The sequence below is a fragment of the Heloderma suspectum genome, chromosome 2 (genome assembly GCF_057233095.1).
Source record: "Heloderma suspectum isolate Gila_16-S chromosome 2, 16-S_ref, whole genome shotgun sequence".
Taxonomy (NCBI): domain Eukaryota; kingdom Metazoa; phylum Chordata; class Lepidosauria; order Squamata; family Helodermatidae; genus Heloderma; species Heloderma suspectum.
Genome location: NC_139459.1, coordinates 113,522,010 through 113,545,619, shown reverse-complemented (window position 1 = coordinate 113,545,619; position 23,610 = coordinate 113,522,010). Strand labels below are relative to the sequence as shown.

The window sequence follows — 23,610 nt, the reverse complement described above, 5'->3', positions numbered from 1 at the left end:
CCCCAAGACAGGAGTGGGCAGCATGCAGCTCTGCCACCCCCAGATGCAGCCAAATAAATAATAAAATGGCCACATTAATACTGCAGAGTGCTAAACAGGGCACATTTAGCTTGTTCTGAAGTTAAATTCAACTTGTATAGTGCTTTGTAGCCACTATAGAACATTATCCAGGTCAAATTTAAATTTGGCCCGTTTAGCACTCCACATTGCTAACGAGGACATTGGGGGGGGGGGGCGTCTGGGTGTCCTGCGGTATCCCACAGAGTGTGGCCTTTGGGGGCCAAAATGGTCTCTGGGCCCCTCAAAGTTGCTCACCCATCCTAAAAGAATGCTAATTAGCAACTTTCACATCATTTTCAACATGAACTCGTCCAGGCAACTCTACAGCTCTCTACAAACATATAGTTCTGTTTTTATAAAATGTATATGGTATACTATGACTACAAGAGTAGTCTTTGAAATAATAATGATATAAACATAAACTTATACACATAATATTTCAGGGGCTTCCAGCTAAAAAGACAAACTCAAAATCATTTATTCAGAGGGAATATTTCTTAAATAAAATTAAATACATTGCACACTTAATAAATTTTTTCACAGTAAAAAAGGTACATGTCTGCTGAATGGATTCTAAAATATATTCAATAACCATTGCTTGTATTTACTTCACACTTTTCTTTTTGATGGTATTTTGCATAAAAAGCGAATTTAGAAAATGCCTATCATCTTAGCGATAATAGGTGTTTTTTCCCCTAGCAGATAACAAATTAGGTCCCAGAACGCCAAAAGAATTATAATGAAATTTGCACGCCTGTATTTGTGAGTGTATTGCATAATCCACTAGCACATTCTCTTGCACACTCCCCATTAAAATCGACAGGAGCTGTGCAAGAAGAGAAGCTGCTGAAGTTCCTAATGGGTTACACCCAACAGTGGTCCTTGTTTAATACAGCCTCTAAAAGAATGGATAGAAGTGTTTCTTGTTTCTTTAAGACTTTCTAATAGTATTTCTAATTTGTATTTTCATTGCTTTAAGGCAGGGGTAGGAAACTTGTGGCCCTTCAAGTGTTTTGGCCTACAACTCCCATGATCCCTTACAATTGGCTATTCTAGCTACAGCTGATGGAAGTTGTAGGCCAAAACACCTGGAGGGCCACTTGCTTTAAAGCAATTATTGTTGCTTTAAAGCCAAATGCTTACACTGCTTCCAGTTGTAACGGGAATATAACTGATATTGAATGGTTCTAGAGCAAATCCCTAAAAACCTTGGGTTTCTATAGAAGATGATTAGCGATTAATTCCTATCTGAAAGAAGATCTACAGCCAAATCTTGCACTTGTTAACTTAGAATCAAGTCTCACCAACAGCGACAGTGCATAATTCTTACTAAGGGCTGTTTCATGTTTTACAACGACAGGCGAGCCTGCCATGTTTACGTTGGTGTGTATTTACTGCATGTTTGGAGATGAGAATGTCTTTTTTATACATCATGTATCCTATGCAAATAGAGCAAATACACCTGCTCCCATAAATTGTGAGTCAGCTGTGTTGCTGTAAGCTGGCCTTCACCAAGCTGGCGCCCTCCAGATGTGCTGGACTACAACTCCCAGCATCCCCAGCTATTGGGAGTTGCACTTCAACACATCTGGAGGGCGCCTGATTAGGGAAGGCTGCAGCAAGCCAATATCAGGAACAGAGTCAATGTGCAAAAAAGGGCCCCTTCCTCTCTTTCAAAATTCAGTTCATCAGCACCCCTAGATCATTTGTTTCACAAGAGAACTGTATTCTTCTGCCAGCTTCTTCTGCTCATTTAGTTTTTCCAGCACTGCATCCATTAAATATGAAGCAAAAGGAAACTAAAAGAGAAACAAAGTAAGAAAAATGATCAGTGAAGTCTATATTTTTTTTTCAGCTAAAAAACATTTACTAAGTATCTTGAAGCCATTAGATTTCACTTAGTCCTGACACTGGCACACTTGCCCATGTCTGTTCTCTCCTAAAACGGATCCTCCTGATTAGTGTGTGTAACTGTTCCTTATCATAAAAATGATAAAAGAGCAGAATAAAATGAAAAAAGATAAACGCCTTATTGAACAATTCATGGTTTACTGACCATGTTAATGATGTAATCTGCAATACCAGCAGCTCTGTCATTTATCTTCAATCAGCTGATCAATATGAGGTTACAGTCATCTCTGGGGCACTTATAAGTAGAAGCAGCACTGCATGCTGACTGCTCTCAGGAGAGACGGAGCTATCAATATAGCTCCTACTGCTGGGGGCAAATGCTTTCTGAGGCATCCAGTGAAACTTTGGAACAGAAAGATCTCTTCATAGATCAAGATGCTATAAAGACACCTACACAAAATGCGAACTGTGGGGGACAGGGAGAACACCCAACAACAACCCTGCACTGACTTTATTTGGAATTGATGGTCAAGTTGGAAGACAACATCCTGATCATTCTCAGGATGACTGCAATGATCATCAAAGCCTTAATTACATGGCAACTCACTAGTCTTCATCTCGTAAGAGCAGCAGTCCTCAATGGAAATGAAGAGATTATTACTATGCTGCGAACGGGTCCTCTAAATCTACACCAAATCTGTGGATTTGCTATAATGTTGAGAATGAATGGGCCCCAAAGCAAAACAGTGAAAACAATAACTGGAGCAAAAATAGCAGAAGTTAAACCATTTCTGCTATTGTAGGTTCAGTCAGGGGGTGGGGCTGAAATGCTCAAATGGTAATCTAAGCTTAGGTTGGGGTACATGTGACAAGAAGCTGCCAGATGAATAGATTAAGGAATCTTGGGAAGTCAATCTGCTGATAGCACTGTGTTGGACTGAGACCAACACCAGCAGAAGAAATTCTAGTTGTGGCAATGTTCAGCAAAATGTTATAGAAGAGCTAGCAGAAGAGTCACACAACAGGAACTTAGCACAAATGGACATCTTGAGATGTTGTGCAAAATTTTGTGCTAGCAGACATTGTGCAAGAGACTGCACAGTGCCTTAAACTAGCATTGGTACCCCAACATGGCACTTGTGTGAGACTCTCACTACCTCCTACCCATGTGGCTTTCGCTGCCAGCCACGCCGTGGCACTTCTGTGGGAACTACTCAACTCCCATCTGTGGCAGGTGGTAGCCATCTTAGATCCCCCAACATAATCCCCTCAGGACCACCATCAAATCATAGGCCAGCCTCTGTGTGCACAGGTGTATTTTTTGGTGGTTTTGTTGACATCCCATGTAAAAACCATGAATATCCAGAGGATCCATGCATGGGATTCATATTTTTGTGCCATAGCAGTGCTGGAAAACAGTAGATCTGTAGTATTTATTGTGCAATCTATAGACACCAATCTAAGCTCTAATCTGTTGAAGGTTTTGGGGACAGGATCCTGTATCAAAATCATGCAAATACACAATGAACTGTTTTTGATTTACTAGACATGATATCTACCTTCTTGCCAATTTGTGACTGTCCATGCCCTAATGGTAGCCATTTTGTAATGGCAGCCATTTTGTGACCTGGTGCACTTCTGCAAAATTCCAAATGTGCCCTCAGGCCCAAAAGAGTTGGGGAATCCTGTGCTAACAGAAGCAATTTGCTGGATTTCAGTTCTCTTTTCTCACACAAGGATCTTGTGCTAAATCAGGAACAGCCCTTCTGTTTGCAAAAGGGTCTTTCCGCTTGCTGAAGGCTAGTTCTGAATTGAACCCATAATATCCAAGGGCCACTACACTTCAACAAAGGGAGCTAGGCTGTCAAATGGGCTCCACAGAAAGCCCTGTACCAGTAGAGAATAGGGAGTTTAATGCCTCTCCCTCTTTGGAGGCTACACATTCAAATGTATATTAAGCAACATTGTTATAAGTAAAGGTTAAAAAAATGCCCTTCTCCAGCCATGTCTTCAAAGAGGAATTAATCCAAAAAAAGTCTTATTAGTGGACATAAGCAAATGACTGCCTAAACCCCACATATATGAGAAAAATAAGATAAAAATAAATAGAAGTGAGAGAACTATGTATACATGAAGGTTTATTTTGCCACAAGAACACTGATCCAGTCGAAAGCACACACATGACTGTGGACATTGTTCTCCCCACCCTCTATACAGGAAAAATGTGAGGTATGAAGTAGCCTTTGGTGTTCCCACTCTCCAAAGTCTCCCAAACTTATCCTTCACCATGCAGACCACATTTACTTTCAATACACCTATATTTTTCCTAATAAAGTTGAGCTTTAGATGAATGTATTACTTCATCACTGTGTTGGGCTCATATCATTCTATAAACCTGCTCTTCACTACATTCTAGGGCTGCTCTGTCACTGTAAAATGATTTTTAAGGAGGTGTTTCTATCTTAATCATTCAGTGCAATCAAGGATAAGAGAAGCTTGAAATGTTGCAGATGTCTTGCACATTTATCAGCTTCAGGGACATGTTCTTATCTAGTTCTCTTTATAGACATACATCCTGCACTGCATCTTTGCAGTCTTCATCTTCGATAGAAGCCTGTCACAGTTTTATTAATGGTTTAGTAAATATACTGAAGTTTCTTCTATGTGTTCATAATTCCTGAATAAAAAGAAGGGTTTCCCCTATACAGTCCAGTGGAAGTTTGACTGTTGGTCAAGTATTCTCTCCCAACATGAAAACAAGCACAAATTATCACTTACCTTATTGTTATTACGATGCTAATACCTCCTTATATAGCTAGTATCTACACAGATCTATTTTTAAGTGATATCAGTACAGTGGTGTAGCAGTTAATTTTGAAGTGCAGGCACTCTTCATGACAATACTAACAGCCATGCCCCAAGGAAAGTCCAAAAATCCAGGCAGCTGTGTCATTCCATATCAAAAAGCCAGTTCTAGCAGTTTTCATCTCCACCAGGAGCAAGTCTTTTGTAAAGCTAATGGCTCTTAATGCCCATTCAAAACCAAAATACTTTGCATTACAACAGGGAACAATATATTGTTTCTGAGAAAATCCATTTCACTCCAGCTACTGTGAAGATTGCAGCTAAGCTCACAGGGAACAGGAAAAGCTGACAGGGGTGGCAGATGATGTCAGCATCCCTGCTAGCAAACGGAAGCCTGGGGAAGAGGAGTTTAAATGGAGGTAGTGCAAACCAAAGAAGTGGGTCTTAGCTGTTTGAATGAAATGATAGAAGGAACAGGATAAATGTTGGTGGAGGGCAACATTTTATTTCTTCTAAGATTTATACCCAGCCTTTCTACCTCTCAAGGACACTGTCATGAAGGGAAGTAGTACGGAAAGGCTAATCTAATAGGACACCAGAATAAGTGGCTTGGGGACAGAAAGATATACAGTCAGGGCCAGAAATATTGGAACAAGGATAACTGTTTTGGCAGTTGGTCTCTGTACACCAACACATTGAAGTTGAAAGGAAACACACCCAGATGGGAGTGAAGTCAGGACTTTCAGCTGTAATTCAAGGGGCTAGACAAAAGTGGGGCACTAACCATTCAGGAAGTACAGCCAGTGGCATACACACACATCCATCATTGGTGGCTCATAAGTAATGGAACAAATGGCTGACAAGCAGCTGCATGGCCACGTGTGGCCTATTTCCTGGGTACCCCATGACCAATCCAGCAGATAAAAGGCCTGGAGGTGGTTCTGAGTGTTACATTTGCATTTGGTGGCTGTTCATTAAAACTCCCAACTTGAGGTCCAAAGAGGTGTCCATGCAAGTAAAGGAGGTCATCATTAGGCTGAGGAAACAAAATAAACCCATCAGAGAGATAGCAAAAATGTGGGAGTGGCCAATACAACAATTTGGAACATCCTGAAAAAGAAGGAATGAACTGGCAAGCTCAGCAACAGCAAAGGGCCTGGAAGACCACGGAAGACAACTAAAGTGGATGACCGCAGAATTCTGCTTATGGTGAAGAGGAACCCTTTCACAACACCTAGCCAGGTCAAGAATGCTCTTGCAGAGGTAGGCATGTCATTGTCAACATCTACAGTCAAGAGACGGCTTTATGAATGTAAATCCAGAGGCTTCACAACAAGGTGCAAACCACTGGTAATGCTCAAGAACGAAAGGCCAGATTAGCCTTTGCCAGCAAACACCTAAAAAGCCTGCCCAGTTCTGGAACAAGATTCTTTGGACTGATGAAACCAAGATTAACTTGTACCAGAATGATGGGAAGAGAAAAGTATGGAGAAGGAAAGGAACAGCTCATGATTCAAAGCATACCAAATCATCTGTCAAACATGGTGGGGGCAGTGTTATGGCATGGGCATGTATGGCTGCCAATGGAACCGGGTCACTGGTGTTTATTGATGACCTGACTGCTGATCAAAGCAGCAGGATGAATTCTGAAGTGTATAGGGCTATACTTTCTGCTCGGATTCAGCTGAATGCTGCCAAACTGATAGGACGCCGCTTCATATTGCAGATGGATAATGACCCAAAACATACAGCAAAAGCTACCCAAGGGTTTCTCAAGGCAAAGAAGTGGGTTGTTCTTCAATGGCCAAGCCAGTCACCTGATCTCAACCCAATAGAGCATGCTTTTAACTTACTGAAGACAAGACCGAAGGCAGAAAGACCCACAAACAAGCAGCAGTTGAAGGCAGCTGCAGTAAAGGCCTGGCAAAGCATCTCGAGGGAGGACACTCAGCATTTGGTCATGTCCATGGGTTCCAGACTTCAGGCAGTCATTGACTGCAAAGGATTTTCATTCAGGTATTAAAGGCGATCCTTAAGTTTGAAATGATGTTGGTTTGTTCCATTACTCATGAGCCACCAACGATGGGTGTGTGTGTATGCCACTGGCTGTCCTTCCTGAATGGTTAGTGCCCCACTTTTGTCAACCCCCTTGCATTACAGCTGAAAGTCCTGACTTCGCTCCCATCTGGGTGTGTTTCCTTTCAACTTCAACGTGGTGGTGTACAGAGGCCAACTGCCAAAACAGTTATCCTTGTTCCAATATTTCTGGCCCTGGCTGTACCTGCCAATCTTAGTCTCATTTTAATTAGGAATTGAGTTTCGAACAAATGAGTAGACCAAAGTTCTGGGTTCAGTGCTCAGGGTTAGCACAGCACTCAAACAAACCCAGGGAGCCCAAAGTGCAACAGCTGACTACTCTACATTTACAAGTGGGGAGCTGGGAACATTCACAGTGGGAGGTGTAGAAACATGCACTTTACACCCACCATCTCTGCTCACTGCTCACATGCACATACATGAACACTTATTGGCTGGAGGGGACAGGGAGGAAAGCGAAGGCCTGTTTCATTCTTTCCCTTTGCCACTCCTTGTTGCCCTGCAGTTTGGCCACCCCAAGATATCCGTCAGGCTAATTTGATCCACGACAGATTGATTTAGAGTCAACTAGCTTCAACAAAGATTAGTCTTCATACTTTCCCATTTGCATTAAAATATAAAGTTTGTACTGCTTCCTTTCCTATGCTGTTGCATGATTTAGTGTTTGTTGAGATCTCCACTGGGATACTTTGCACCTCACGCAGACATAGCCTGCAACCTGTTTATTCAGCCAACTTTGTGTGACGTAATGTATAACCACTTTCCATAAGCCACACCACTGCAGAGCTCAGGTTGCATTATGTGATTGAAAAGCCAAGGTCCAAGCAATGGGAAACAGTTTTTCCCAAGTTTGTGACAGCTCTGAAGTTTATGGTGCTTGCATTATGTAATGGATAATACAGATCCTTCTCGATCTGCCTATCACATAGGTTCCAGCTTCTTTTAATGTAAGGATGCTCGAAATGTTCATCTCTGGGGGTTTCAAGACAGCAATGCCTCCTGAGAGAAAGGGCAGGCATCAGAAAGGCAACTACTAATGTTCTGCTAGAAATGACTTCAGGGCCAGTGAAGTCCACTAGGAGACGATTAAATCTCTCCTGGCAGCTAGACAAAGGATGTGAAGGGAAATCAAGCCAAGGGCTAACAATGGGCTCTGCCAAGAGGGCTGTGAAGAATCTCTGTCCAACTACACTAAAAAACTAATTAGAGTTGGGCCTAAGGAGCCAACTGAAAAACAAGGACAACCATCTTCCTACTGTGTCTACAGCAGCTGAAAGGCCATTCTACAGCTGGGGTACAACAAAGGGCCAAGCCTTAAGACCACTCACTGGCTCCTGCTCTTGTTATCTGCTTTGTCTAAATGAACATTTCTTTTGTTTGCGGTAGTGAACAAAATGGCAGCATTAGTTCGTGATAAAAGATTTATAGGACCAGTTTCCCATAAGCATGGATTACAATGAGCAGGGAAAGAAAAATGGTCAATGACAAGCAGGAATTGGCCCTTAAACATTAGCAAATATTTGGTGTCTAATAAGAAACAGCACTAAGCCATGGATTTTTTCCACCTTGACTGTTACCCTTCCTCTTGGCAGAGTATTGATCGGATGGGAGACAGAACCACCAATGTGTTTGTGGTGAACAACAAGGGAACTCTGTTGGTATTCCTAGTTTTTGCCACAGATCTGACTTTCCTCATTTTGCCTCTGTCTTGCCCCTGGCTTGGCAGAAACCAGGTCTGACAATTGGTGCTCTTACACATGCAAACGGACTCTGAATTAGAATGACTGTATTTTAGGCAGAACGAACATATGGATCAGCCCTTTAACTGAAGGCCTTTTATCTTCAGGAGTAAGGAAAGTTTCAGCACTGAAAGAAGGGGCAGGGTCCCAGCTGTGATTTGGCTGCTGTGTGTTGGTTTCTGTTTCTCAGCCAGATATTGCAGCCAGCCAACCCCAAATATTCAAGACTTGTAAATATCGACACTTTAAAGATAAACCAGGGTTAAAACGCAGGTTATTTCATTAGGTGCTGATCCTGAGCACACAGTGTTGTATTTTTTCACCAAACTTCACTTCGAGAATAAGGATTTTGAAACACATATTTTCACTTTTAAAAAAGAACAGTACAGAAGGAGAGACTAAATAAGGGGATCTGTTCCATTATGGTTGACTATAAGCTAGTGAAATGTATGTTGGCTATGGTATATAATTACACTGCTCACAGGGTATTCTAGGTTTTCCATGCCAGTATGGATCCCCTGCTCCCTCCTTCACACCACAGAACCATGCCAAGGGTCCCTCTGGTCCCTCTGCATGCCTTCCGCTTTAAGAACTTTTAGTAACTGGAGAATCCCATCATTTTTTCTTCCCTCCTCCCAGGATTTTCTGAATGAAATATGTCTTTTCATAAACAGGATTGCAGAAATATGTTTTTAAGTGGCAGGATTTGAGTAGCAGGCACTTGAAGATGATCTATAAGCACTGTGGTCACTAAGGGCACAATCCTATATTGAAGATCCGCTGGATGAGGTTATAGGATTCTGCAGAAGCCCCACTACGCCAGTGGAACACCCCAGACACACTAGTGGAACACTCCGCCAACAGTGCCGGCAAAGACAAGGCTACAGCAGGGTTGTACAACAGGCTGAGCCTCTGGGACTGGTGCAGTGGAGTCACTGTAGAGTCATCTTGCATGCCACTTAAATACTGATTTTGTCTTTTCTGCTTATGTGTTTTCCCCTCCCCTCCCAGGCTGAGCACACACTGTATACAGTGGCCATTCTGCTGGTGTAGCGGTAGCATATCCACCCCACCCCACCATGATGTGAGTATAGAATTGCTCTGTAAAAGACCCGAATGGGCTATTTATGTAAAACAAGGGGCATCTCTACACCAGCCTAAAATCCTGCATTTAAAATGTGGCTTTCTGCTTCCATTTTAAATGCAGGATCACAACGACCCCTTCCCCCCATTTCCTTTTCCTCCTCCCCTTTCCCCCTCCTTCTCCCAGTATCTGAATCTTCCATTATCTTTCATTGATCTCGCTCCTCTTCTTGCTGCTTTTACTCTTTTCACAGAGGAAATTGAAGCAGAACACAACGGGGGTAATTTGATAGCTCATTATCTGCGACTTACTTAAAAACAGAACAAAGGGCATTTAGTGCAGGACACGCCCTGGAGGGTCATTGCGTCATCTAATGGGCCTGCAAACTTCCCTGAAGGAGCAATCTCAATTGCAGGATAAAAGCTCAGTGTGAAGGAGCCCAAGAATTCCTTGGAAACTATCTTTCCCTCTGCCTGAAATCAATATCCTATGGGGTGGGCAGAGTGTCACATTATGCAGGAAGAATGCTCAGATCCAACTGACGATTGCTCAGGGTCTGCAGAGCTGAAGAGCAGCACGTTCTGGCTTCAGCCAGGGGATTACCCTCTGACTCCCAGGAAGAATATCACAGGAAAAGAGAAGCCAACCTGGCCCCATACATCAGCCAGAGAAGGAAGAGCTGCAGGAAACTTGATCTGCCCTTTTCTGCCAGAAAGAACACCTATCAGAAATGTGTAACTAAGAACTAGTGCCTGAATTTGCTCTTTCCCTTCTCCTTCCAATCCCCTTTCCTTCTTTTGTTGTGTCTTTTAGACTGAATGCCTGAGTGTTGGGATTGTCTTATTACAATCCCTGGGGAAGGAAACGGCAACCCACCCCAGTATTCTTGCCATGAAAACTAAATGGATACCAACCAGAGATATGTTGGTATACCATCAGAAGATGGGACTCCCAGGTCGTAAGATGATCAAAATGCTACTGGGGAGGAACAGAGGATAAGTTCAACTAGCCCCAGATGTGATGACGCAGCTAGCTCAAAGCCGAAAGCACGGCTAGCAGCCGATGGTGCTGGTGGTGAACAACTAATCCGATGTTCTAAAGATCAACACACCACAGGAACCTGGAATGTAAGATCAATGAGCCAGGGCAAATTGGATGTGGTTATTGGGGAGATGTCAAGATTAAATATAGACATTTTGGGTGTCAGTGAACTGAAATGGACTGGAATGGGCCACTTCACATCAAATGACCACCAGATCTACTACTGTGGACAAGAGGACCACAGAAGAAATGGAGTAGCCTTCATAATTAATAATAAAGTGGCTAAAGCAGTGCTTGGATACAATCCAAAAAATGACAGAGTGATCTCAATTCGAATTCGAATTCAGGGTAAGCCATTTAACATCACAGTGATCCAAATATACACCCCAACCACAGATGCTGAAGAAGCAGAAGTAGATCAGTTCTATGAGGATCTGCAGCACCTACTGGATAGTACGCCAAAAAAAGATGTTATTTTCATTACAGGAGACTGGAATGCTAAGGTGGGTAGTCAAACGACACCTGGAATCACATGCAAGCATGGTCTGGGAGAACAAAATGAAGCGGGACATAGGCTGATAGAATTTTGCCAAGACAACTCACTGTGCATAACAAACACTCTCTTCCAACAACCTAAGAGACGACTTTATACATGGACTTCACCAGACGGTCGACACCGAAATCAGATTGACTACATCCTTTGTAGCCAAAGGTGGCGGACATCTATGCAGTCGGTAAAAACAAGACCTGGAGCTGACTGTAGTTCAGATCACGAACTTCTTATTGCATAATTTAGAATCAGACTAAAGAGAATAGGGAAGACCCACAGATCAGTTAGATATGAGCTCACTAATATTCCTAATGAATATGCAGTGGAGGTGAAGAATAGATTTAAGGGACTAGATTTAGCAGATAGGGTCCCGGAAGAACTATGGACAGAAATTCGCAACATTGTTCAGGAGGTGGCAACAAACAACATCCCAAAGAAAAAGAAAACCAAGAAGGCAAGATGGCTGTCTGCTGAGACACTGGAAGCAGCCCAAGAAAGAAGGAAAGCAAAAGGCAACAGTGATAGGGGGAGACATGCCCAATTAAATGCAAAATTCCAGAGGTTGGCCAGAAGAGATCAGGAATTATTTTAAACAAGCAATGTGCGGAAGCGGAAGAAGATAATAGAATAGGAAGGACAAGAGACCTCTTCCAGAAAATTAGAAACATCGGAGGTATATTCCAGGCAAAAATGGGTATGATCAAAAACAAAGATGGCAAGGACCTAACAGAAGCAGAAGAGATCAAGAAAAGGTGGCAAGAATATATGGAAGATCTGTATAGGAAGGATAATAATATCGGGGATAGATTTGACGATGTGGTCAGTGAGCTAGAGCCAGACATCCTGAAGAGTGAGGTTGAACGGGCCTTAATAAGTATTGCTAATAACAAGGCAGCAGGAGATGATGGTATCCCAGCTGAACTGTTTAAAATCTTGCAAGGTGATGCTGTCAAGGTGATGCATGCCATATGCCAGCAAATTTGGAAAACACAAGAATGGCCAACAGATTGGAAAAAATCAACTTATATCCCCATACCAAAAAAGGGAAGCACCAAAGAATGTTCCAACTATCAAACAGTGGCACTTATTTCACATGCCAGTAAGGTACTGCTCAAGATCTTGCAAGGTAGACTCCAGCAATTCATGGAACGAGAATTGCCAGAGGTACAAGCTGGGTTTAGAAAAGGCAGAGGAACTAGAGACCAAATTGTCAATATCCGCTGGATAATGGAGAAAGCCAGGGAGTTTCAGAAAAAACATCTATTTCTGTTTTATTGACTATTCTAAAGCCTTTGACTGTGTGGGTCATAACAAATTGTGGCAAGTTCTTGGTGGTATGGGGATACCAAGTCATCTTGTCTGCCTCCTGAGGAATCTGTATAACGACCAAGTAGCAACGGTAAGAACAGACCATGGAACAACGGACTGGTTTAAGATTGGGAAAGGAGTACAGCAGTGTTGTATACTCTCACCCTACCTATTCAACCTGTACGCAGAACACATCATGCGACGTGCTGGGCTTGATGAAGCCAAGGCTGGATTTAAAATCACTGGAAGAAACATTAACAATCTCCGATATGCAGATGATACCATTTTGATGGCTGAAAGCAAGGAGGAGCTGAGGAACCTTATGATGAAGGTGAAAGAAGAAAGTGCAAAAGCTGGGTTGCAGTTAAACCTCAAAAAAATCAAGATTATGGAAACCAGCTTGATTGATAACTGGCAAATAGAGGGAGAAAATGTGGAGGCAGTGACAGGCTTTGTCTTTCTAGGTGCAAAGATTACTGCAGACGCTGACTGCAGCCCGGAAATCAGAAGACGTTTACTTCTTGGGAGGACAGCAATGACAAATCTTGATAAAATAGTTAAGAGCAGAGACATCACACTGATAACAAAGGTCCGCATAGTTAAAGCAATGGTCTTCCCCGTAGTAACCTATGGCTGCGAGAGCTGGACCATAAGGAAGGCTCAGCGAAGGAAGATCAATGCTTTTGAACTGTGGTGCTGGAGGAAAATTCTGAGAGTGCCTTGGACTGCAAGAAGATCAAACCAGTCCATACTCCAGGAAATAAAGCCAGACTGCTCACTTGAGGGAATGATCTTAAAGGCAAAACTGAGGTACTTTGGCCACATCATGAGAAGACAGGATACCCTGGAGAAGATGCTGATGCTAGGGAAAGTGGAAGGCAAAAGGAAGAGGGGCCGACCAAGGGCAAGGTGGATGGATGATATTCTGGAGGTGACGGACTCGACCTTGGGGGAGCTGGGGGTGGCGATGGCCAACAGGAAGCTCTGGCATGGGCTGGTCCATGAAGTCACGAAGAGTCGGAAGCGACTGACCAAATAAACAACTAAAAAGCTACTCTGGGAGCATTATTTTTGGCTGAAGAGCAGGGTAAAAATGCTTTTAATAAATAAATTTGTTCAGCAGCTGCCCAGAGATACAGCATTTGTTAATCAACAACATTATGAATAATTTTCTTAGGTGGCAAAGCTTTTATCCCCTTTAGGTATTAGCAAAACAGAAAATACAAGTGGAGATGGAATGTATACCAGAGGAGTGCCACAGTTTATGACTAGACTCCTGGGGAATCTTTAAACGACAATAAAGAACAAGTAGTGCTCACCATGAAACTGCTCCCTCCCAAATTCTAATGTAGCACTAAAATGGTGCATGTCAGCAATAAAAATAAAACGTCTATGACATTTTAAATGTTATCATACTGTCACAGTGGAATAAAATTAGCTTGAAAAATGATCTAAAGGGATGTGATGCCGTTCATTTATGTATAACAGCAACAGCAGCAGTTTCCCTGTGTTCATAAAGGTTTCTCCATTAAATTTACCTCCAGTCAATAATTAGGAGTCTACAAATAAACCTAGGCAATTAAATCAATACTGTTGGGCAATTATGTTCTAGAGGCCAGGCTCAATGGCACAAGAAGACACTATATCAAACTTCAGTATTAAGTGATCTCATGTACTTTGCTGCAAGACATTTTGCAAGGAAAAAAGGAAGCATGGCAGAGCGGGGGGTGGGGAGAGAACAAGGCCAGCATATCACAAAACTGACGTCAGTATCTTGAATGGGATATGTAAATCATACATAGAAGCTGTGTCTTGTGTAAGTCTCTTAGCATGTGCTCAGTCCCCAAAGAAGAGTGTTTTCATACCAGCCAGCACCTGCCAGGAATGTGTTCTCCAGAAAACTGGCCTGATGCATGCAGTAATGGCTCCTACAGAGAAGTGATTTTCCAAAGGCTTCCATGTGGAGGTTGCAGCATATGATACCACCTTTCTTCTCATAATTATATACCAAAAAAGTCAGAAATCTCCTTTAGGTTCCTACTCACAAAGTTTTGTTCTCATTCAGGCCTCCTTCACATGGAACATTTTTCCTCCAGCAATCTTACTTAAACACAGGAAAAGTATGCACAACACTGGTGTGTTGAGGAGGAAAATATGCATGTTTTTTGTATTTTGCCATGTGCCCACGTGTTGGGAAACCATGGCAAAATCTTGAGATGAGGAAGTTTTAAAGACCACATGTGTTAAAAGGAAACTGAGAAGCAATCACTTTGGGAGTCTATGAAAAGGGGATATAAACAAAATTAGAAGACACTCTATAATACAACTTGAATCCTAACCCTACACTAAGACTGAAGTTCTAGACACACTGACATGGCAGTAAGCTCCGTTGAACTCAGCAGAGCTTACTTCCAAGTAAATAGGATCATGTTATAAATGGCTTAGAAGTCCTATTCATTTCAGGAAAAGTCTCCAACACCCCACTCCTAAGTAAATGCACCCAAATGGCAAACTAAACCTCTGCCTAATGAATTTTTAGTAATGGTGAGAAATAAATTTTAAAACGGATACAGATAATGTGTCCTTTGCACTTGAACATATCTATTATGTACTGGCACAGATGCAACTCTGGAAGTTTTTTAAACCACGATTAAGAGACCAGGAGTGGGCGGTGAGATCACAACCTTAACACCTCCCACCCCTCAACACCATCTTTCTTTATCTTCTCCAGAGATAATGTTACTTCAGCTTCAATAATAGCTAAGCTAACTGGAGTTCCCCATTAACTAGGGTTTCTAACCAGCTTCAAATCCTCATCTCAAATCCTAGCTATGAGATAGCCTGTTTAGCATCAGCCATTAGGATCATTAGTGACAATGTAATACTTATCCAGGGTGCCAAAGGTATTCATATTTGGAATTCATGCCAAGGGATAAGAGGGCCACATTGAGAAAGGGGGGAGGGAGAGGGAAGGGAGTACTCAATCCTGCTGCCAGCTTCCAATCTCTTAACCACAGTTAAGGAATCACCAGAATTACTTGTGAATCAACTCTATAATGTATAATTCACACTTCCTATTGACTTAAGAGTCACATTTCTGGGATTTGTGGGCAAAGGAACTGTTGGAATTCCTTTAGCAGAATGTGTTTTCTAATTTTAAATTAATAGCAGCTGTCACTATGATATTGGATGATAGGTTTTGTTCATATGGTGAAAATGTGCAGTACTTTTCACTGGCAGGATAGACTGAATTAATCTTTGAAAAAGATTCAAATTATTTTAAACATCCCCATTCTCTCTTTCTAAAGAAAAATCACACACTATGCCATCTGCACAACACCGAAATGCTATTCTTTAAATTCCTCCCCAAATCACAGAGAACCCATTAATAAAATTAAAAGGATAAATATATTGCAGTGGGAAGAAGTTTCAAAATCCAGTTTATGTTGTCAGCCATCTTGAAACAAAAGCTAGCTATGACTAGAAAAGCAGGGCTCTCACCTGCCAATAAGCTGCCCTTGATCACTTACAAGAGGGGAGCCTCCCAGCAGACTATGTGTGTATTAAAAAAAAAGACTTGAAAGAGAAGAAAAAGTATCACACAGGTCACAGCGGCAGTCTCAATGGACCCCTCAGGGATTTCAACTAGTCTCAGCCTTGTCATCCTCTATGCAGCTTTCCACTCTGCCCAGAAAATGTCGATAGGAAAATGTTTGAGGGGCCTCTGGTGGAAATTTTTTCATTCTTTCTGCATTGACAGGATGCCAAATCAATATTTACTTCCCACTAACAAGCTGCTTGAGGTCTCAGTAGAAAATATTGTAGAGAATGCGGGAAGACACGGTAATAAACAGCTGTCTGGCTGTGAGGAAAACATGAATTGACTGGAAACAGGTCCATAGGAAAAGGTCACTGAAACCCATGAACTCCTCAGGTGTCCATATCAACTACTAACTTTAAAGGCACATAATAAAAAAATCTCTTTTTCCTAAGACGTACAAGGGAATGGATCCTTTTCTCTCCACCAAGGATATAGATGGACTCAATAATTTAATTAATACATTTGCCAAGATGTATGCTTGTCTCCCTAGACGTTTTATTTTCCATCTGAAAAGTGAGCTCAAACAAATGTGGTATTAACCTTTCCTCCATCTCATGCAAAGCCTCTAAGCTTAACAGAAAAGAATGCTTAGGAAATACACTTTGAAAATTCTAAAATATATTTTAAAAAAGAAATTAAAGGTGTTTTTAAATAAAAATACATTTAACTATAGTTTAATTAAATCTGCACATGAACCTTGCAAATTAAAATGAGCTCTACCAAGTACTCCAAAGCTATTCAACACACCTTCTTTTCCCCTACCTGAAGTAGGGAGGGCTAAGTAGAGGCTCTTGGGTGCCAGTGTCATCATTTTCTCTGGCCCCGTCCACCTCTCACCCCACTTGCCATGTTGGACAAGCAGGAGGCTCCTCACCTTACAGGTGCACCTCTGAGTGGGGAACAAGAGGTGACTTCAGAGGAGTGCTTGCCAGGTGAGAGGTGTTGCCTTGAATACTGCTTTTAGCTTGGCCAGCGCAACTCCCCAGGTGATTTCCCACTGCGAAATGCCAAATAATCACTGAATCCCTGGCATCATTATGATCACTCATTTCTCAATAAAGTGGCAGGGGGAAGAGGGTAGTCAGCTCTCTGGGAAGCAGAGCTTCACATGCTGCTTTGTGGCACCAGCCAGCCAGCTCCCCAGGGGACATTTCTGAGTGTTTCTTACTCAGTGGGTGGGCTCTACTCAAATGAGAAAGTGGGAGATGGCTCCCGAGACATTTGCAATGACACAACAGCCTTTGACAATTTCCAGTTTTCCAACAGGATGGGTGCCCACCAATAGGAGGAGCAGAGTGAGACTCTCCCACACTCCTTTGGCCTGGTCAGCACTAGATTCTTCTTTCTGAAAGCTTAGGGTCCCTTCAGCTAAGCTGCCAAAGGTGAGAGATGATGTCTCTCAAGCAGCTTGACTGGGGTGAACTCTCTTCCCCATACCCTCTGGGCTGAGGAAGCTGGCCACTGTTGCCAGTAGGCACAGCAAATTTTTCAGGACAATGTAGCTTCTCTCCCATTAAATAAACAATTGCCTGCCATGAAATAAACAAGCACCAGCCATGGTTATAATTAATGAAGGAAGAAAATTGACTACCTGCCCTTCAAGAAGTTTCTGTAAGTAGCACATCCATTCTTTATCACTTTCATATTCAAGTTTCATCTGTTCTGTTTCCTAAAAATGAAATAAATATTGATGCCTAACAACTGGTCTGTTTCAGTGTGTAGGAGTTAGGACTACCATCCCATGGCAGCATGACCCTTTTATCTGGAGGTAGCAATGCTGAAGAGAGATAAGAGTAGGAAGAGAAGAGTCGCCTCTCTCAGCCAATATTAAAACTATGCTTTCTTTTCTGGACCGTAGCCTTCACCTTGCTGAAGCCCCACTGTGCTGTTAACTTGGATGTCAGCTCTGTGCCTTCATCAGGCAAGACCAGTGGGCCTCCACAGCCAATAAACCAGCAGTTATGGAACTTTATTGCAAAACATGGTGGGTTGCCATTTTAGCATTTGGGGGTGTGGGGGGGGAGGGCTGCTGTTTGAGAGACATCCCCAATGCCCTCTCGGCTCCATGCAATAAGTTATTTGAATTCTCACCCCCATGTTTACTAGCAATGCTACCAGTTTTGTAAAAACAATTGTTACTATTTTTATGAAACTGAAATACGAATAAAACTTAAATTAAGGGCACAATCCTATGTTCACTAGACGGTGGCTAGATGGCCATAGGACTGTTCAGCTTTGGGGAACTGTGCTCCGAGGCTGGTTCCCAGAAAACAGCCTCCCCGCCCCCTCCCCTGGCGCCTCAGGTGCCTAGGTGGCACAGATCATCCCCAGGCTCCGCGCTCGGAACAGCAGCGCAGAGCAGGGCAAAAGGGGGCATTCCTGGAGGCAGGGAGTGCAGAAGTGCCAGTACGATCCTTTCTATGCATTGTCCGGCCTCCCCTCGCCCTGCTCCGAAGTGCAGTGGCTAGACAGCTGAAATCAGCTCTCTAGCCATAAGTGCAGAGCAGCCAGAGCACGGAGGAGAAGATCCCCTCTGCACTCCGCCCACCCTGCATTGGATAGGCAGTCACCTCCGAGTTCAGAGGTGGCCACCTATCCTGATAGGATTGCTCCCTCCATTATGTATTCCTTAGGGGACCAAAATTTGGTTTAATGAGAGCTTTCTTTAGGATCAAAAATTCTTCATTGATAGGGGAGTGCTGATGAAGCAACTGATATTATGTTTAGGCAGGAGTGGAGGCCTGAGTGCTTTGAGATACAGGGAGTTATCTTGAAGGGTCTTCCTTGTATAGAGAAAACTATGAAGGCAGTTTTCCAGTGGGAGACAGACTGACAAAGTAAAAAAAGTGCGAGAGCACAGAAGACATTCTGAAAGCGATGGATGAAAGTACAAAATAAGGAATGCCTCCATTAATAGTAGAATCCTGTGTTGGATTAACACTTCTTAGTAGCATGCATCACTTGCAAATACCTGACAGTAGCATACATGTGTTTCATTAGCGTGTAATACTTCAAAGGATCAGTGCTGTGACATGAAGTAGTACAGAGAATCAAGATCTCTACAGCAGTTAAGAAGGGACACTTGCTTAACAGTGTCAAGAAACAAGGAAATGAGAAAATAAAATACATACTTAATTCAGGTAACATCCACGCAACTGATTTTTATTAGGTCTGGGGCTGGGGTTGGGAAGGACACTTTTAATACAGGGTTTTATATACAATCTTTTGGAAAACATTTATGTGGTATTAAGTTATTAAATGGCTCACAGGATTGGATACAGAGAGTTTTGTTCCTTTTACTACCATGGAATTAAGGCTAAAAGGCTTAGGATGGTATTGCTTCTTGTTCAGTTGAAAAATCATATGGGGCTATTATTTAATGGCTCTCTTAAAACCTCATAATGGGAAACAAAACCTTTTCCAACCTGGACATGTTAGAGATGCACATGGCACAGTTCCTATAAAAAAGAAAGTGGAGCATAGAGAAAGGGACAACAGCAGATTAAATAGTTGCTTACTACAATAAAATCTAAAAGAATAAAAAAGGAAACTCACGGGGGTATCAAAATTACCAAATCAAGTGTTAGCAGAAACTTACTTCATCATCTTCAGCATCAAGTATATCATCTAAATCAGTCTTCGAAATATTAAGGATAGATGCTGCCAAGTATTGGGCACGGTGAACAGATTCTTTGGAAATGCCACCGCCACATTTTTTCTCTTGTTGAATTTTTTTAGTACATCTGATTCGAGTTCTCATTTCTTTCACGTTGTGCTGTAGCTCAGTGGCCAAAGTCTAATGAAGAGAAATTTTTAAAAAGTGTATTATCAATACATTTCTAGATAACCTTTTGACACATTTGGGGCTTTCAGGTGGCATATAAGAAATACTTGAAAGCATGGCTGCAGTTTTGGCAGAAGTCAGAATCAAAAGAAAGTCGGCTATAAATGACATATATACATATACAAGTTAAAATACAGACATCAGAAAGAAAGAACAGATACACACACACACACACACACACACCCATCTGAAAGAGTTCAAGCAATCTAGCAACACCTCTGTTTGTTGGACATATATGTTAATAGTATCACTGGAAATAATGCAGTTCTGGATTGACTTCAGACAAACTTTGATGTGTTTTATCTGGGCAGTTCTACAAATAATAATCTTATTTATTATTTTAAAATAACCTCAACACCAGGCGCTGTACAATAATTAAATTAAAAGTAAGAAACCCATGCCCACAAGCTTACAATTTAAATGCTGAATCATATCTCCAGAGCTGCCCTGGCTGTTATCCTTTCATTTGAATTTTCCTTGATTTTAGACCTATGTTTTGTTCAAGCCCTCAAACGGTTTTTTCCCTGAAAACACTTAACGTTTTGTCCTACAAATCAAAGTACATACATAACTCATATTTTCATAAGACCATTGTTAAAACCAGTGCATCACCATCAAAACCACCATTGTATTATGGGCCCAGTCCAGGCCACTGAGTACAGCCCCTTTAACTGGTAAATGTTTCAGGGGAAATTAGTAGACTGCATCAGTGCAGTATTATGCAGATTACAGGATTTAGGCCTTGCTAGCCTGTTCGCTGATCCAGCTTTAGTCAAAATAGCCTCTATTTCCATCATCAGAAAAAATAAATCAAGTGCAGATATTCTTGACCTTTCCACAGAGCACAAGAATGAACTCATGGACAGCAGTAATCTGTGGACCACAGTTTCAAATTGGTTTAGATTGTAGACTTTGGTTCCACATTTGCACTGGCACATTCAAGAGTGGTTCACAAAACAATCCTGTGCATGTTTACTCAGACGCAAGTCCCACTGGAGCAATCTCCCATTCTAGATAGGGGTCATGTATTTTTTTTCAGAACTTTTTTAACATGGAATTTTATTTTGAAATAAAGTTACAATACAGGCATTAAAAAGAACACATATTACACAATGAAACTGGCTTCTCAGCCTGTATCCCTGCATCAGGAGAGACAATGACCCAGCTTGAATGTAACAAGAAGCCACCATAGGTGAATTACCCCATGGAGTTCTTGTCATGGCGGTGGCCGCCATTTTTGAATATTTGAGCTGTGGTGAGGGGCGCTATAGTTTGTTGTTATGTGCCAACTTAGCGAGGCTGGGTTGTTGCAGGTGGCTTGTTCACCATTCCAACAACCCACCCTCGCCAGGTTTGCATGTAACGGCAAGCTACGGCATGCTCCTGCCATGGCTTAAATATTCAAAATTGTCCCTGCGGAAAAGAAACCCCATGGGGGAATTTACCCCTAGTGGCTTCTCGTTACATGCGAACCTTTAGACCTTAAAAGTACATGCTATTCGTGAAACAGATTAAGCATCTTCTCAGAAAAGGTTAAATGTGAACTGGCTCCCAGAAAGAAGTCAGTCCAAGAAAAGCTATCACATTACATTCTGTAATGTGGAAATAACATTATATACTACACTGCACGAAGAGTTTCAGACAGCATGCCCAACAATGCAAAAACTTACTACCTTCAATGGCCCAATCTTACAATCCAGCACTCTGCCAAAGGGGTGACTGGATCAGGTTAAATGTCCTGTCACTAGTATGGCCTTCCCCAATCTGGTGCCTTCCAGAAGTGTTGCACTACAATTCCCAGGTGGGAGATGTGGTCCGACACATTTGGAGGGCAAAGGGGAAGGCTGCACTAGTAGTTATTGGTGGTGGCAGCTGACTTTCCAAATCCATCCATCCTTTTTTTCCTTCCTGATGAAGGGAAGTAATAATGAAGGGAGACCAAAACAGATGAAAGCTGAGGTAAAATATATTTTGATGAGTAGTTATGAGGTGGTGGTGGAGGGGAACTTTGTGAAACTCTAGAGAGAGTTCCTTATTGTGCTACACAGGCAGAAGTTGAAAGAGGTGTGTAAAGACACAGGATTTCTCTGCTAGAGGGCAGGGACCAGAAGGCTCTTCTAAATTTTGCACAACTCAGCAGAGACTAAAGAGAATAATATGCAATTGGCATGTAGATGCTGGTGATAGGCTCATACACACAAACACCCAAGCAGAGTTGCAGCCATTGGTACTGCTACTGGTTGCTGCTTATCCTTTACATGACACCTTTTGGGTAAGGTGACAGAGCCATTCTCCAGGGTCTTCTGGGCCCATCAGTGCCACCAAGCACACCATAAAATCGCAACCTCCTGCACCTAAAGTAAGGAACTGAAGAGCGGATTTGCCTCACAGGGACAAAGAGATGTGCAAGCTTCTCATTCTACATCCATAACACTAGATATCAATGTTGCAATCCAGCACATTGATTTCAATGGTTCTTAAGCTCGTCTAAGTGAATACCAGTTTGCAGCCCAAATGACTAATCACCAAGAAGGACTTTAATAACTCGCAGTTGACTGATTTTTTTTGTTTTTGTTTTGTTTTCTCCTGTGCTAGATTCTCAGGGCAACTATAAAATTATTCCCAGTGTTCTCCTACTATCGGTGCCACAGGGGAAACATTGCAGTGTTGAATATGTTTTTAATTTTGGTAGCAAATAATTAAATGGCGAAGTGTTTGAAGCCTTCACAATGGATGCTCACATAGGTTTTAGAAGCTCATGATCTATTTTCCCACCACAGTATTACAGAAGATAGAATTCCCCCTGTGAAAACCTACCAACGCAATCCTTCTTAAGTAGCTAATAAGTTCAGTGCTGAGTATGTAAGGGAATGATCAAACAGTTTCACCAGCAATACTAGCTCATGATGGTATGATGGAAAAGAGAGAGAACTACATAAATAACAGCGAATCTCTGTGTAGGTTTACAGTGATCACACCTGAAATATTCAGTCAGCTTTAACCAGCTGGCATTCAGGCATGATCAAAACAATGTATTATCTGTCACCTGAAAGAGCTGGCTTAGTACTGGCAGCAAATGGGAGCCAAACTCTGATTAAGCAACAAATAAGTGGCTCAGGATTTTTAAAAAATGTGAGGAGAAAGAGGGAAGAATATATAAATATGTAGAAAGGGGAGATATACAGTCAAGGGTTCTATGAATATCTGACAGTTTCCTAATTATTTTGATTATAAATTGCTCTAAGAGCTAAGGTGATTATACATTTTCCTAATAAACAAGCAAGCAAGACAGCAGAATGTCTTTGGTATGCATGATTATTTTTTTAAAGACAGAAATGTGTCAGATTCCTCCCACAGCCCTGGGTAAAGCTGTTCACATTACAATTAATAAACACGAATCTAAAGTGAGAGTCTTGTGGCCTGTTGCAGCAAAAGGAGCAGTCCAAAGGAAGCCAAAGATGAAAAGAGCAGGCTAGACAAAACCAGCATAAGAGGCCCAGTACAGGTGAGGTTTCTGCTGTTTTAGTCAGCACTGGGGTGGGGGTGGGGGATGGCTTATGGGGGAACCGTAGTAAACATGTAAAGTCACAAACCAACCAAGGAAAGGAGCATCAACCATTTCAGATTTCA

General features: G+C 42.1%; 1 protein-coding gene across 2 annotated transcripts in view; it reads right to left on the bottom strand.

Annotated features, from left to right (window-relative positions):
• Positions 1 to 514: 514 nt before the first annotated feature.
• CNTLN (centlein) overlaps positions 515 to 23,610 on the bottom strand; it is a 267,130-nt gene continuing 244,034 nt past the window's right edge. For both annotated transcript variants that reach the window (XM_084834565.1, XM_084834566.1), the window contains 3 exons: positions 19,735 to 19,932; positions 17,728 to 17,805; positions 515 to 1,859 (listed from right to left, as the gene is read on the bottom strand). In XM_084834565.1, coding sequence (XP_084690691.1) covers positions 1,758 to 1,859; positions 17,728 to 17,805; positions 19,735 to 19,932 — 378 coding nt within the window. In that variant the 3' untranslated portion in view covers positions 515 to 1,757. The remainder of the gene's footprint in view (positions 1,860 to 17,727; positions 17,806 to 19,734; positions 19,933 to 23,610) is intronic.